Below are 14,159 nucleotides of genomic sequence, written 5' to 3'. Positions count from 1 at the left end.
GAATCCCCCACTATCAACATCCTGGGGGTTACCATTAACCAGAAGCTGAACTGGACTAGCCAAATAAATACTGTGGCTACAAGAGCAGGTCAGAGGCTAGGAATCGTGTGATGAGTAACTCACCTCCTGACTCCCCAAAGCCTGTCCACTATCAACAAAGCACAAGTCAAGAATATGATGGAATACTCCCCACTTGCCTGGATGAGTGCAGCTCCTACAACACTGAAGAAGCTTGACACCATCCAGGACAAAGCAGCCCACTTGATTGTTTGTGGATGTGGTGCCATTCACTCCCACCACCACCGCACGGTAGCAGCAGTATGTACCATCTACTAGATGCACTGCAGGAATTCACCAAGGCTCCTTAGCACCTTCCAAACCCACGACCACTACCATCTGGAAGGACAAGGGCAGCAGGTAGTTGGGAACACCACCACCTGGAAGTTCCTCTCCAAGTCACTCACCATCCTGACTTGGAAATATATCGCCGTTCCTTCACTGTCACTGGGTCAAAATCCTGGAACTCCCTTCCTAACAGCACTGTGGGTGTACCTACACCACATGGACTATAGCGGTTCAAGAAGGCAGCTCACACCACCTTGTCAAGGGCAAATAGGGATGGGCAATAAATGCTGGCACAGCCAGCGAAGCCCACATTCTGTGACTGAATAAAAAAAAAATACTGTACACAGTACTCCAGATATGGCCTCACCAATGCCCTCCATAGAGCATAATCTCTCCACTCTTGCATTCAATTCTCCTTTCAATAAATGACAACATTCTATTAGCTTTCCTAATTACCTGCTGTCCCCTGCATACCTAGCCTTTTGCAATTTATGCACTAGGACACCCAGATCCCTCTGCATCTCAGAGCTCTGCAATCTCTCACTATTTAGATAATATACTTTTCTAAATTATTCCTGCTAAAATGGACAGTTTCACAGTTTTCAACATTATACGGCATTTGTCAGGTCTTAACTTATCTATCCTCCATCCTTCTCTCTCCACAGATGCTGCCAGACCTACTTAGCTTTTCCAGCACTTTCTGTTTTCATTATTAACATCTCTCACCTTGCTGAGCTAACTTATTTTTTTTTCTTGAATTTGCAGGCCGCCCCTCTGGAGATGTGCACACAAAGTCGGATTGGCTTCTGCACTTGTCCAAGTCAATGAGCAGGACCAACATTGGGAAAAGCCAATGAAAGTTTCTGACAGCAGTTCAGCCGTTTTGTTTCTCCTAACTAGTACTTCAACCATCTCTCCCTAATCCGCCCACCAGTCCACAAAGGCTGAAAGCTAGGACGGAGCCCCTTTAAGTGGCAGACTGGAGAGCATTTATCCAATGATTTACTACTTGTTAAAAATGTGTATGCACTGGCCAGACCTTCTAGAAAAACAAATGACAAGTGAAGCTCCACAGCTGCTCAAACTCGCGCCAGTTAAATCTTATTCCACGAAAAAAAAGTTTTAATGTGTAAATATTTATCCAGGCCAATCTCTTCGACGGACTTACCTTCGATCTTTGGCTTTGCTTCTGCGAGTCGCTCAGCAAACTTCTTCTTGAAGAATAAAGCCTGCAGCCGCTGTTGGTAATGGTCGATTCTGCAGAATTAATGAACAGAATGCACTGAGATCCGTCAACTGGTTTTTAATTCCAGTTCAGGAACATCAGCGAGAGTGAGTGAAGCTCTACTGTGAGTGCTGAGGATAACAGGATCAGAAGACTAGTCTATAGATAATGGGTTTACGATTCCACTACATATCACACACAAGAGGAAATCGTCCCTGAGATCTCACCTTCGCCATATTGCCCCCTTTTTGTGTTTATCGCCTTCAAACCATGGTTGCCTTTACTAGAGTCTCCCACGTCACTCTGCATCACTTGCTGAGTGATTTTGGAGGTGGTTCACACCCCTTTTTTGTTCTTCTGATGCCTTTACATAAGACAGCTGGGACGACATCTTGTATATCATGCAACACTTTATGACGTTTCCAGTTCTTTTTAATCTGTTCTCAGGCTATTAAACCCATTTGCAGTTGGTGCATTTGACTGACGACCTGCCTCTCTCATCCACCCACCCACCGCACCACCCCGCCCCCCCACCCCCCGGCCTTCAATTGTATTGGTCAATTCTGTAATGGGACTGGCCTATCTGTGTTTTCTGCTCAAATTGAAAAATTAACTTATTTTATAAAGAAAGAAAAACCTGGATGTATAAAGCTCTTTGCACAACCTTCAGATATCTCTAAGTGTTTTACAGCCAACCTTTTTTGTGTAGACACCCTTGTAATTTTCTTTTGGAAAATAAATTGCATTTTTATTTATTTTTATTTTCTTATTTCAAAATGGACTAGTTTAAAAGAAAATTTCAACATGTTGATGGATTTATGGTGCTTTCACTGCACTGAGCACCGTCTCATTTCAATGTAGCCTAGCTGTTGGAATGTTGCATTCACCAAAGAACAGCAAGGGGTTGGGAGGTTTGGGCAGTGGGTTGGTGCTTGTGCCTTTAGATGCAGCTGGGCACAGATTCACGCTCGATATTGATTCATGCTGAATATTGAGCTTCCAATCTTTCCTATGCCATAATTTTGTGAGTGGAACATAGGAGCTGGGATAGTTCCTTGAGCCTGCCACTCCAGTAGATCATGGCTTATTTATATCCGAATTCCATCCATCCATCCATCTTGGTTCCGTAACCCTTAATGCCTCCATCTAACAAAAATCTAACCACCCCGCTTAAAAATTTTCAATTGGCTCCCAGGCTCAGCAGCTACTTTTTTTGGAGGGGGAGGGGTGCAATGTTCCATTTTTTCACTACCAACTGTGTAAAGAAGTGTTTCCTGACAAGTGTTTTCTAGCTTTAAGATTTTTTTTATGGGCTGTGGGCTAGACCAGTATTTATTGCCCATCCCTAATTGCCTTTGTTCAGAGGACATTTAAGAGTCAACCACATTGCTGTGGGTCTGGAGTCCTATGTAGGCTAGACCAGGTAAAGATGGCAGATTCCTTTTCCTGAAGGACATTGGTGAACTCAATGGATCAACAATGGTTTCATGGTCATCATTAGACTTTTTAATTCTAGATTTTTATTGAATTCAAATTCCACCATCTGCCATGGAGGTGTTCGAACCCGTGTCTCCAAAGTATTACCCTGGGTTTCTGGATTACTAGTCCAGCGACAATATCACTAAGCCATCACCTCCCTCCTGAATATGCCTCCTTGTTCTGACTCCCTCACCAGATGTAAACGTTTCTCTCCATATCCTTATCAACTCCTTCAATCATCTTAAGTGCTTTAAGTAAATCACTCTTAATCTTTGATACTCAAGGGGCTACAAGCTTAGTCTACACAGCCTACGACTATAATTTACACCTTTTAGCCCTGGTGTCATTTCCTTGTATTTTCACTAAGAAAAGTGATTAAACACTGGGGGCATTTCATCAGGCAGTGCATGAGCAGCAGGACCATAGATAGGGTGTTCTTAGCTATCTCATTCTCCTATAGCATATGTGTGGGATTGGAAGAAGAAAAGAGAAATTAAAGAAAATGGGAGACAAAAATATAACCAAAAGAAAAATATAGATGGAAGATAAGTATGGACCATTACCTGGACCTCTAGAATGAACCATTTAGCCCAATAACCTGGCTCCTTCCCTCTTGCCATCTACCTTATTGCACTTGATCTGTTCTACTGTTCTCAGGTCCCAAAGGCCACCAAGCTAACCTTACCCATTGTATTGGGCAGGAGTTTTCAGATGCCGGGGTTTCCCGCCCCTTCACCCAAGGAGTTCACAGAGAACGCATCCCCACCTATCCCAACTGTCCCACAGCCATTTAACGCTACTTAATTGCCTAAGGGCAAGAGTACTATCAATCTGGAGAGGCTGCTCATGCACTGCCTGATGAAATGTTTCCAGTGTTTATTCACCTCCAGGTGGATCGTAGTTTTGCCCTTAGAGAGCTGCCAGCCAATCAGATGGAAGCTCTGTAGTCCCAGCAGCACCAGGTTCGCGCAGTAGCCATTACTGAGATTACAGGCAGTCCCTGAAGAAGGGGAGGTTATGGATGCTGGAATTCAGTTAAGTCCGGGATATCGACAGGGCCTGGCTGGCAAGCCCCAGTGAGGGAGAGAGTTGGGGCGGGGTGGGGCGGGGGTGGGGTGGTTGGGGGAGGTGGGGGGCCAGGTTTGAGATGCTGTAGGATAGGACCAAAGGGGTTTTAGGACCTTGAGGCAGGTGCATCCAATGGGCACAGCAGACCCCCCAAAGGAGGTCATCCCCCACCCCCTTGCCCCACACCAGCCTGCACAATAAAAGCGGTGGTGCTTCCCACTTGATATGGGCCTCCCCCTGCTGCAGGTAATATAGTGCCAGGGGCAGGACCATTAATTGGCCCAAGGGAGGGTAGGCTACCCAAACTCCCATCACCTCCCGTAAAATGGGAAACAGGCTGGGTGTGCGGTACGCAGGCCATGCACTGCATTTTACGCGCCCCACGACCTTCAAACCTGTGGGTGGTGGACCATAATATTTCACCCCAAATCTCCATTACTCAGCCCTTGGTCCGCAGCTCACCACAGACAGACAGCCTTCAAAGTCATGCAACATCTTGCACTATTGCCAAACCTGCTCATCTCATAGAGGAAGCGGTCAGCCCTGGCCATGCGGTCAATCTCATGTTTATGCTCCTCCAGAAGGTCAATATCACTCTTCTCGGGGACGAACTTGAGGAGCTGCGGAGGAAGTCATTACAGCGATTAAGTTCAAGGACCGAAGGACAACGGGTGAAGCATGACGTGTTCCTTGACCTCTTCAATTCTATCAGGGGAGCTGAAACAAAATAATCGATACCAGGAGCCAGCTAATTGCAGTTCCATTGACCAGAGATGAAGTTGGCCTGAGGCAGACAAGATGCAACCTAATGGCTATCCCTATATTGAAGGTGACAAGAAGCTTATTTCCTGCAACAGATATCAAATATCAGTTCCTTTTGTAACGAAGAAGCTGCTGAGCACCTTCCAAATTGCTGCATCTAATGGCATTTAAAGGATATGACACCAATTTCACTGCTTCATATCATCACTCAGTGTTGATTAGTGTCACTGGGGATAGTGCGCTGTAGTATCAAGCCCTTCTGCTCCCCGAGCCTATGACAAATGTGATAAGTTTAATCGGACCACCAAAATGCCCCAATTCTACCTAATTGTTTAACTTAGGTCAAAAGAATACGAGCGCCAGATTTGTAAACTTAATGAGTAAATACAGTTTATTAAATAAATTGTCTGTAACTAGTGGCAAAAGAAAGAAATATGAACTGCTAACTTTTAACTCTATAACTTAAACTCTACCCCTTCTAAATCCCTCATACACACACACATAAGACACACAAAACATGAATTTTAAGCGTGAGATAAAACAGTTCATTAGCTTCAACCCAGAGTTCATGATTAGATAGGCTGACTTTGATTGCTTTCTTCCAAATTCCTTGCAGGCTGTTGGGGCTGACACAAGGTGGTCTCCCAGCATTTGCAGTACATGGTTCTCTGACTGAAACTTGTTTTTAATGTCTCTGCTGGTGATTTTTCCCCTTTTCCTCCTGACAGGGGTTTCTCAAATAAAGCAGGATACAGCAATGTGAGGAATAGCCAACTAGCTACTATGGCGGGATTACTGGAGTCTTACAAAGCACAGGAGAGAGAAGTTTCAGGTCTTTCCGCTTTTCAGGCTAGGAGCTGATCTACTGCACTATCCTCACACAGGACTGGCCACTTAGTCAGGAGCCAATCAAAGTACCATCACTAGGCAGTCCCCTCTAAAACCAGGTCTCCTTTCCAACACCACTCTGTCCAACCTGGCACACACTGTTCCAGGAGATAGCAACATTGTAGATTTTCTTCTTCCTGTTCTAGTGAACACCTCTTTTAAACTGCAACCATGGTAGTCTTTAAAGCCACAGTTCAATCTTAAAGCCACAGTCCAAGAAAAAATAAAAATATATTCTTTACATTAGTAACTAATATCTATGGCAACCATTTGTCAAATTATAGCAAATAATTCCATTTAGTCATGTTGAGATTAAATCATTGGAAGAGTTACAGTTCTTAACGACGCTTTCAGTTAGCGTGGTTTTACGGTTTAGGTTACCCTGGTACTAGGAGGGGAGGGATTTAGTTTGGTAATGATGATAGACTAATGTTATCACAATTGTAAAGAGGATTCAATCAGAAGTAGCATACTTTACTTTGCACTGAAAGCTGAGAGGGAAAAATCATCTTCCAATCTCAGCCAGTTGCTCAGATCTAAGCTGAGTGACTAAATATCTGTTGTATTTAGAGCTCAACGCTAGCATGACTGGGCCAGTTATCGGGCTGAATCCTAGGGCCATAGTCGCGATGATGTGGGCTGGAGAGGACCAGGGGCGCTTCTTGGATAAGGAAGATGATTCTATTTTATGATGCCAGGCTTTTTGACCACAAGGCATGCAAATGTAATCACTGTCCCTGTATTGAAAGTGGAGCACTATGTACAGTTTTGGCCTCCACACTTAAGGGAGGATAGACTTGTCTGTGAGGTGAAGCATTGGGGATGGGGTTGGTAGGGGGGGGGGGGGGGGGGGGGGGGGGGGGGGGGGGGGGGGGGGGGTGGGCTGGGGGGTTGGGGGGCGTTGTGCACTGAAGGTTCACAAGACTGATTCCTGGGAAGAAGGTGTTGTCCAATGAGGAGAGAGTGGGTTGAGCCTATACTCTCTGGAATTTAGAAGAATGAGAGGTGATCTCATTGAAACATAAGATTCCATGAGGGTTTGACAGTGTAGATGTAGAGAGGTTATTTCCCCTGGCTGGGGAATCTAGAGCTAGGAGTTATCATCTCAGGATAAGGGTTCAGCCATTCAAGACATAGATGAGCAGGCATTTCTTCACTCAAAGGGTTGTGAACCTTTACAATTCTCTACCCCAGAGGGCTAAGGATACTGAGTGGTTTACTACATGCAAGGCTGAGATTGATAGATTTTTGGACTAAGGGAGTCGAAGCAAATGGGGATCGTGCAGGCAAGTTAAGTTGATGCCGATGGTTAGCAAAGATCTTGAGCAGCCAAATGTTCCTATTTCTTATATTCCTATGTAAGACAATCACAGCTGAAACCAATTCATTCCTCCTGCGATATGCATACACACTCCAGTAGGACAGTGATTAACAGATTGGCCAAATTTCTCCCCATTAACCTTTGGGCGCTAAGGCATACAATTCTCAGGTTGAGACCAGTCCATTCAGTACACACCAGGAGAATTCCACTTCACGCGATATTCAACCTTGTGGTATTGTGTACCCAAGGGTGTTCCAGTCTATTCTATTTGGCATAATTTCACAGAAGGATTCATGTTCTTACCTGTTCCAGCATATCCTTGGCCAAGTCCTCTTGTTCATCCATTTGTAAGATTGCGTGCTTGATTTCCTCATTGGACAACTTTAATCTAACAGGACATAAGAATATTTGGAATGAGGAACAACACCAACTAGATTTCAAACCCATCCCTTCTGACATTCACGTTTCAGCATTAGGAACTCTAAATCAGTTTTGTTTCCCCTCTCTAACACAGGCCTTTTCAAATCTGCACTATTGCGGACATGCCTCACTTCATTCAGTCTCCAGAATGACCAAAGACTAACTTTCCAGGGGTCAGCCACGGGTCAGTTGGTATCACTCTCATCTCCGATTCAGAAAGCTGTGCAGTGACTTAAGCACAAAATCTAAGCGTGCACTCCAGCTCCAGTGGCAGTTCTAAGCAAGTATTACATTGTTGGAGGTGCAATTGTTTGGTCAAGGTGTTAAACTGAGGCCCTCTGTGTCTTGACAGGTGGGTGTAAGAGATACCGTGCAACTATTCAAAGCTCAATATTTACTAATTTCAATGGAGGTGAAAGTCGAACAAGTTCTATAACAAGGCTAGTTTACTGCCCAGGAGGTAAGGGCAAAAATTACACCTACCCAATGTGGGCACCGATATCACTCTGGAACCTCATCACAACCTGAATACAAACATGCCCTCCTCCAACATCTTCATGTGATGGCTGGTTTCCAGCACAAACTCGATGCATAGAATTCAGGAGTAGGAACTCTAATCTATTTTGTTTCCCCTCTCTAACCCAGATATCATCTAGATGTCGCACATGGCACCTATGTGGCTCAGCAATGAGAATGGAGATTAAATCTTTACTCACTGTTACCTAGAATATAGAGCACCCAAACAGGCCATTCAGCCCAACTGGTCCATGCCAGTGTTTAAGTTGCCCACGAGCTTCCTCACACCCCTCTTCACCTCAGCCAATCAACATAACCTCCCTTCTCCCTTAAGTGGTTTTGCCATCTTCCTCCCAAATTCACTGTTATCACCAGTTCTGAACTTCTAGATGATTGGGTTAATGTGCAGCTTTAGTGGTACAGGATGGTGGGGATTCAACGTTGGATCATGGCACTCAGTAAGTTTATACATGGTGAGCTCTGAAGCACTGAGCAAAGGCTTGACAAATAACCTCACTCTACATCTCCACCACTTGACAGGCAGAGACTAACGAGATAAAAACAAAAAACTGCGGATGCTGGAAATTGTTTTGTTTAGGCAGAGACTAACTCCTCACCACTTTATCTGTTGACGATAAAAAGCCAGCGGATAGTTGCTGAAGTGGGATGGGGTCGGCTGGTGTTGGAGGAAAAAACAGGGACCCCTTGCAGACAAAAAGGATTTTACTCAGTTTTCCTCACCTGTACTCCTGAAGGTGCTGCCTCCTGCTGGAGGTACAGTTCCACAGCCCTCCATGAGTCAGTTTGGAGAGTTGAATGTCAGCAGGCTATCAACTGTGGATGCCTGAGATGATCACGGCCTCAAAATGATGAACACACTTGCATTTTCCAACAGGGGTCAAAGGTAAGAGATCAGAAGCAAGGACTATGGTTGATCTGTTTCCCTCACTCCAACCGAAGGCTCTGGGGTCAGAGGGCCTTACCAGTAGCCCAGCTAAGATTGGTGAACACAGCACCAAACGGGAAAATGTATGATCAGGCTGGTCTATATAGCTTAGTACCACAGTGTGGAACTGTGTGTTAATTGAGGCATCGGAAAAGCTCAAACAAAATGTTTTTAACTGGACTTTGAAATGATGGGTTAAGCATGCCTTTGACATCTGCTGATATATCAAGTGAAATGAGAATAGAGAAACTTTTAAATTACAGCTGTTTTTTGAGGCCAGATGATTATCGATATTGGCTATAGAAATTCCTGATGAATGTGCAGCAGAGCTCCAGTGCTATGTCACGGCCCACAACCAGATGGAGACACCGAACAGATTTCTGAATCTGAGGCTGCATCATTGAACAACCTCCGAAAAGGAATAGATTGTGTATATTTCTTTTTTGCAATGAATTATTATGCTGTAGGGTTCCAACCCCTAGTTTCCCGAAGATTTCTTGTTCAAAGGATTCCAATTATTTTGCTCCACTCTTGGAAGTACTGAGGCTTGTTGGGGTACGGTTGCGCAGGGACTGATGACCCTCCAACATCCACAATCAAATGGCCATTCCTAATGAGTGTGTGCTGGCAGGGTACCATCACATCCTTTCTTCACTAATGAGTGGTCATTAATGATAACATGCTCACTTCTCTGTCAAAAGGGTTCCAGCCTCATACTGGGATTTGACACCTAGGCTGGCAGTTTACAGACCTCCCCACCCCAGGAGTGGACTGGGAGGCGGGGGTGTGCAAAGTTGGGTGGGCTGGTGTGGGGGGGTGGGTGGGTCCTGTGCCTGTTACCTTCCTGCCACCACCAGCTATTTACCAGTGGCCGACAGATGGCAGGCAACCCACCCACCCTTAGTACATGTGAAGTCATTTATTGGTCAAGTAATGGCCATTTTAGGGCCTCTTCCCACCACCGTTGGTATTTTTCCAGCAGATGGCAGATGGGCACTTTGCCATCTGAGGAGGCTGCCCAGTAAAGTGTGGCTACCTCCCTGGGGGCTAGGGGCTTCTGATCCCCCAGAAAACCCCTCATTGGCAAGGGTCACCCCCATCAGAAAACCATCCAGTGCCCCTGCAATCAGCGCAAGCCCCCCCCACCCAACCACATCCCATGGCTGGGCCCTGCCTGATTGGCTGTTGGGGGGGGGTGGGGGGGGGGGGTGCCCAATCTCACTTACCTGCACTCCAGACCTGCTCAATGATGGCTGGTGCAGGGTTTGCTGTAGTCCTAGGAGTGGCCACTGCTCCTGGCCAGGAGCTCTTGGAAGGGTGACATCCTGCCTTAGAGAAGCGGAATCCACGACTACAGGCAATTCATTTCCAGAGGACCATAAAATCCAGTCGTGGCTTCCAGGGCAGGTGGAGACAGGGTTACCCCTGAATTTCCAGCCAGCAGGCGGAGCCACTGCCTCCATGTGAAATCCCAGCCATGGTATAAGCTGATAGTTTAGTGCAAGACCGAGGTAGTGCTGTTTTGTCATAGGTGGTGGTGTTCGGATGAGCCAATAAACCAAGGCCCCATTTTGCCTGTACGGCAGATGTTATAGATCCCTTGGTACAAATCTGGTGCGGGGGGTGGAGTGGTTGTGCAGAGGCCATCCAACTTTCATCCCTCAGCCAACTACGCTAAAAACAGATTAACTAGCCATTCACACCATACTTGTGGGATCTTACTGTCCATAAATTGGCTGCCATGTTTGACTGCCTAACAACATTACCTAAAATAACTAATTTGCCGTGCAGATTCTAAGGATGAGAAAGGTGTTCCATGAATGCAAGTTCCTTCTTTCTCAATGACATCTCAAATTCTGACTGCTTACATTCGTTCCCCTGCCCAAGCACAGAAAGAAACGACAAAAGAACTTGTATTTAAAGAGCACCTTTTACAACTTCAGAACTTCCCAAGGTGCTTTACAACCAATGAAGTACAGTCACTATCATATTGAGGTCAATCTCACAACTGCTATCCTGATTGAGATTGAATAGCTCGGTGTCTTGTGGGTGTCAACCTTTCCAACTCATTTCTACATGGGGTGGTTCACGGTCACACTAAACCCCCAGAAGGGCAACAAATGGGCTTGGCAAACACTTTCAGCTTTGTACTTACTTTGACAGCAGAATGACACAGTTCTGAGCCCTTCGTCCATCAATCACTGACAGCTCCTTCACCTTCCTCATCGTGAGGTACAGATCTTCGGTAGAGCCGAGCTCCTTCTGCAGACACGATTTGTTTAAGGAAAAGCAAAGTTAAGCATAGTTCACCAGCCAAAGTGTCCACAAATCACCCGACAATCAACACAATGAAATTCAGTGGATAAAGAGCAATGATTTCTCACTGGTAAATTGAATGCGATTGCCACTCACCTGTTCTGAGAGGTTATTGTTAGTGAACAGGTCCTGTGCAGAAAAGGTCAGCGATGAGCATAGAAAATTTAAACATGCCAAGGTGAGTTAGTATTCAGCAGAAAGCAACCATGCAGGCAATGTGCTGTAAAGGTACGTACCAATGTCTATCAAATCTTTATCACATGCTATTTTAGATGGCTCCTCAACATTATGTCAATGCCACCAAAATACCATTCTTCTCCACCCACCTCCACATTCCTTCATCTATGGCTCATCTTCATCAGTCCAGCAGTGGAAGCTTGGCACCACCACCAGGGACTGAGCAATAAGTCCAATCTGCCTCCGTAATAGGCACTGTTCTTCAATATGGATTTCATCTTGTGGCAATTTAACATAATAAAGCACTATATCAGTATTATGATGATCAGTCATCAAACTCTTTCTGGCAGCCCCCCTCAATCACAGCATTAAAGTAGGCTGGGAGCAGGCTGTCCCATTGGCCCATCAACCAGATAAGGACATAGTTTAGAAATTACTGTTGGTGACATTGGCAGATGAACATGTAACTTGCTTTTATGGCATTCACTTCTCTGCTATTCTAGCCAATAACCCATCTAAACAAACTGGCACCTCTGTCTCAATAATGGACCAAGGAATCAATTGCTAATGGACCCAACAGTAATCTTTCGGTTTTACTTTCTTTCAATGAAAGGCACTTGTTGCCTCATGCATTAAGGTGAAATCATTAACGGTAGACAGCCAGCCAGCCACTTTTCCTGTCACTGTTAGTTACCTGTTAGGAAGGGAGCGGGAAATCAGAGCAACACTGAAATTTCACAGCACTCTCAGCAAAGCTATGCAAAGTAAAGTTGAGGAATTAAAAGAGAAGGCAAGTAAAAGATGTCCTGTTGGGGCTGCAAGCTTATCTCCCTCTACACCCCAGCTGAATCGGCAAATTGCTTACTTTGGGGGTGAAACATGCGCTAACACAGCTCTAAGTTAAGTCTGCTTAAGTGCTAAGTCTGAGGCAGCTAACTCCTTCATTTATACCCACACAGTGGATTCCTTAATTCATCAACCTGCTGCCTCTTCATTCTCCACTGGCACAACACAAAGGAAGTCCTCTGCATCCAAACACACCAACTGCTGTTGAACCAAATGGCGGCCCAGTGACGCAGCCAACTGTGCCCACTTCCACAGTGGCGATGCAGAAATTCAAAAATGTTATATTATTCCGGTCCAGTATCAGCTCTCTGACTGGGAGCCTCTTTTATTTTAATGGGCATCAATGAAAATGCAACGTGGGCAACACACGAGTTGGTCACCACATGCATACAGCAAGGAGTGAACGGGATAATGTGTGCCGTAGGGCTCTTGTACAGGCCGGCCTTGCAAGCAAGGGCAAAGTGCCACCTCTCCACAACTCCATCACATGATTTTGAGAGCACGGAGCAGGGCTGGCTGTTTTCAGAGTGGCGGATGCACCGGCACGTCCTTGAATATTTCTTGCCGTGGGATAACTGGACAGGAGTGATTCAGTGGCCCGCAGGGCTGTGTAAGTGAGATCCCGTCAACACACAACCTTATATGGGGATTAGAGTGCCGATAGTCAAAAGCAACACCAGAAAAAAACCTGGCATATAATTGGCCATAAACACAGACCGAATGGATTTAATCTTTTAAAAGGTTCCCCTTTGAACAAGCGAATTTTAAATGATGCAGGAAGCATAACCCTGCCGCCTCCCCCACTCAAAGGAGAAAAAGACATCTTGCCTTGAATGCCTTGTGCAATTGCTGAATGCTCACTATGTCAAAAATGGAGCAGGCAAGCCAAATGTTAGGGTTTGATAAACTATCTGCGTACATTTTACACTGGCACATAAACAATATGTAAAAATGCAATGACAGATTTAGATTAACAGGCGTCAAGCCACTTCAGCTTCTCTCAAGGACCAGCACTCTGTATTTCTTTCTTTATTTATACAAAGGCACACACACCACACACATATATATGTATATATATATATATAGATAGATAGATAAATCGAGGAGAGAGAAGGAGGGAAGCAGTGGGAAATGGCTGCCTTATATGGATCTTTCTGCACGCACAGTAAGCAACACCTGAAAGTGTAAAACAACCAGTCAACGGGCTCTCAGTTGCTTCACTGAACATAATCTTTTATTTAACAGTTAACTGCTGACAGATTCATAGAAACTGCATCCTCCCAGGATGGACAGATTCTCAGATGAGGTGTTGTAGCGCCAAGGAAGACGCAGTAATGACGCTTCCCAAATGTCAGGGATTTTTTAGTAATTTTAATATCAAATCAGAAAGTCCATGATGGCAGCTACAAGCCAAGGCTTAGGATAGTGGAGGACAATTTTAGGCTGGGCGTTAGGGTATTTGCCATACCCAAAGGGTGATCCCCAGCTGGAATGAGTCACCAGGTTGGGTGGATGGAGCCAGGGCATTGGACTCATTAAAGAAGCAGCTTGGTGCTAAAATAGGAACATGGTCTGTTTGATATTCTGGAAAGGTGAGATCAGATGAGCTAAAGGCCTTCTTCACCCAAAGCCATCTTGTAACCCTGAATTAAAGGACAGTCATGACAAGAAGGGTCCATCTTTTGTTCACTGGCTTGGGGCTAGGAATGTAAATCTCCATTCTTTTTAGGCAGGACTTTTCAGCAACACTCATACCCATTTAGCAATTGAGTATATTGGACCCTACTTAAAGTGAATCCCTGCTCAAGAGAATTACTCAGGGGCAAATTTTTGACAGTGAGGAAATTGAA

At 45.2% G+C, this 14,159-nt stretch overlaps 1 protein-coding gene across 1 annotated transcript in view; it reads right to left on the bottom strand.

Moving 5' to 3' along the window:
* The window catches only part of daam2 (dishevelled associated activator of morphogenesis 2), a 357,408-nt gene that overhangs the window by 83,660 nt on the left and 259,589 nt on the right, over positions 1–14,159 (bottom strand). Inside the window, exons 16-19 of the mRNA XM_041187923.1 lie at positions 11,126–11,232; positions 7,392–7,476; positions 4,631–4,737; positions 1,514–1,602 (exon numbers count right to left, since the gene is read on the bottom strand). Coding sequence (XP_041043857.1) covers positions 1,514–1,602; positions 4,631–4,737; positions 7,392–7,476; positions 11,126–11,232 — 388 coding nt within the window. The remainder of the gene's footprint in view (positions 1–1,513; positions 1,603–4,630; positions 4,738–7,391; positions 7,477–11,125; positions 11,233–14,159) is intronic.

Source organism: Carcharodon carcharias, chromosome 5, assembly GCF_017639515.1.
Source record: "Carcharodon carcharias isolate sCarCar2 chromosome 5, sCarCar2.pri, whole genome shotgun sequence".
Lineage (NCBI taxonomy): Eukaryota > Metazoa > Chordata > Chondrichthyes > Lamniformes > Lamnidae > Carcharodon > Carcharodon carcharias.
This window is presented reverse-complemented; position numbering and strand designations above follow the sequence as displayed.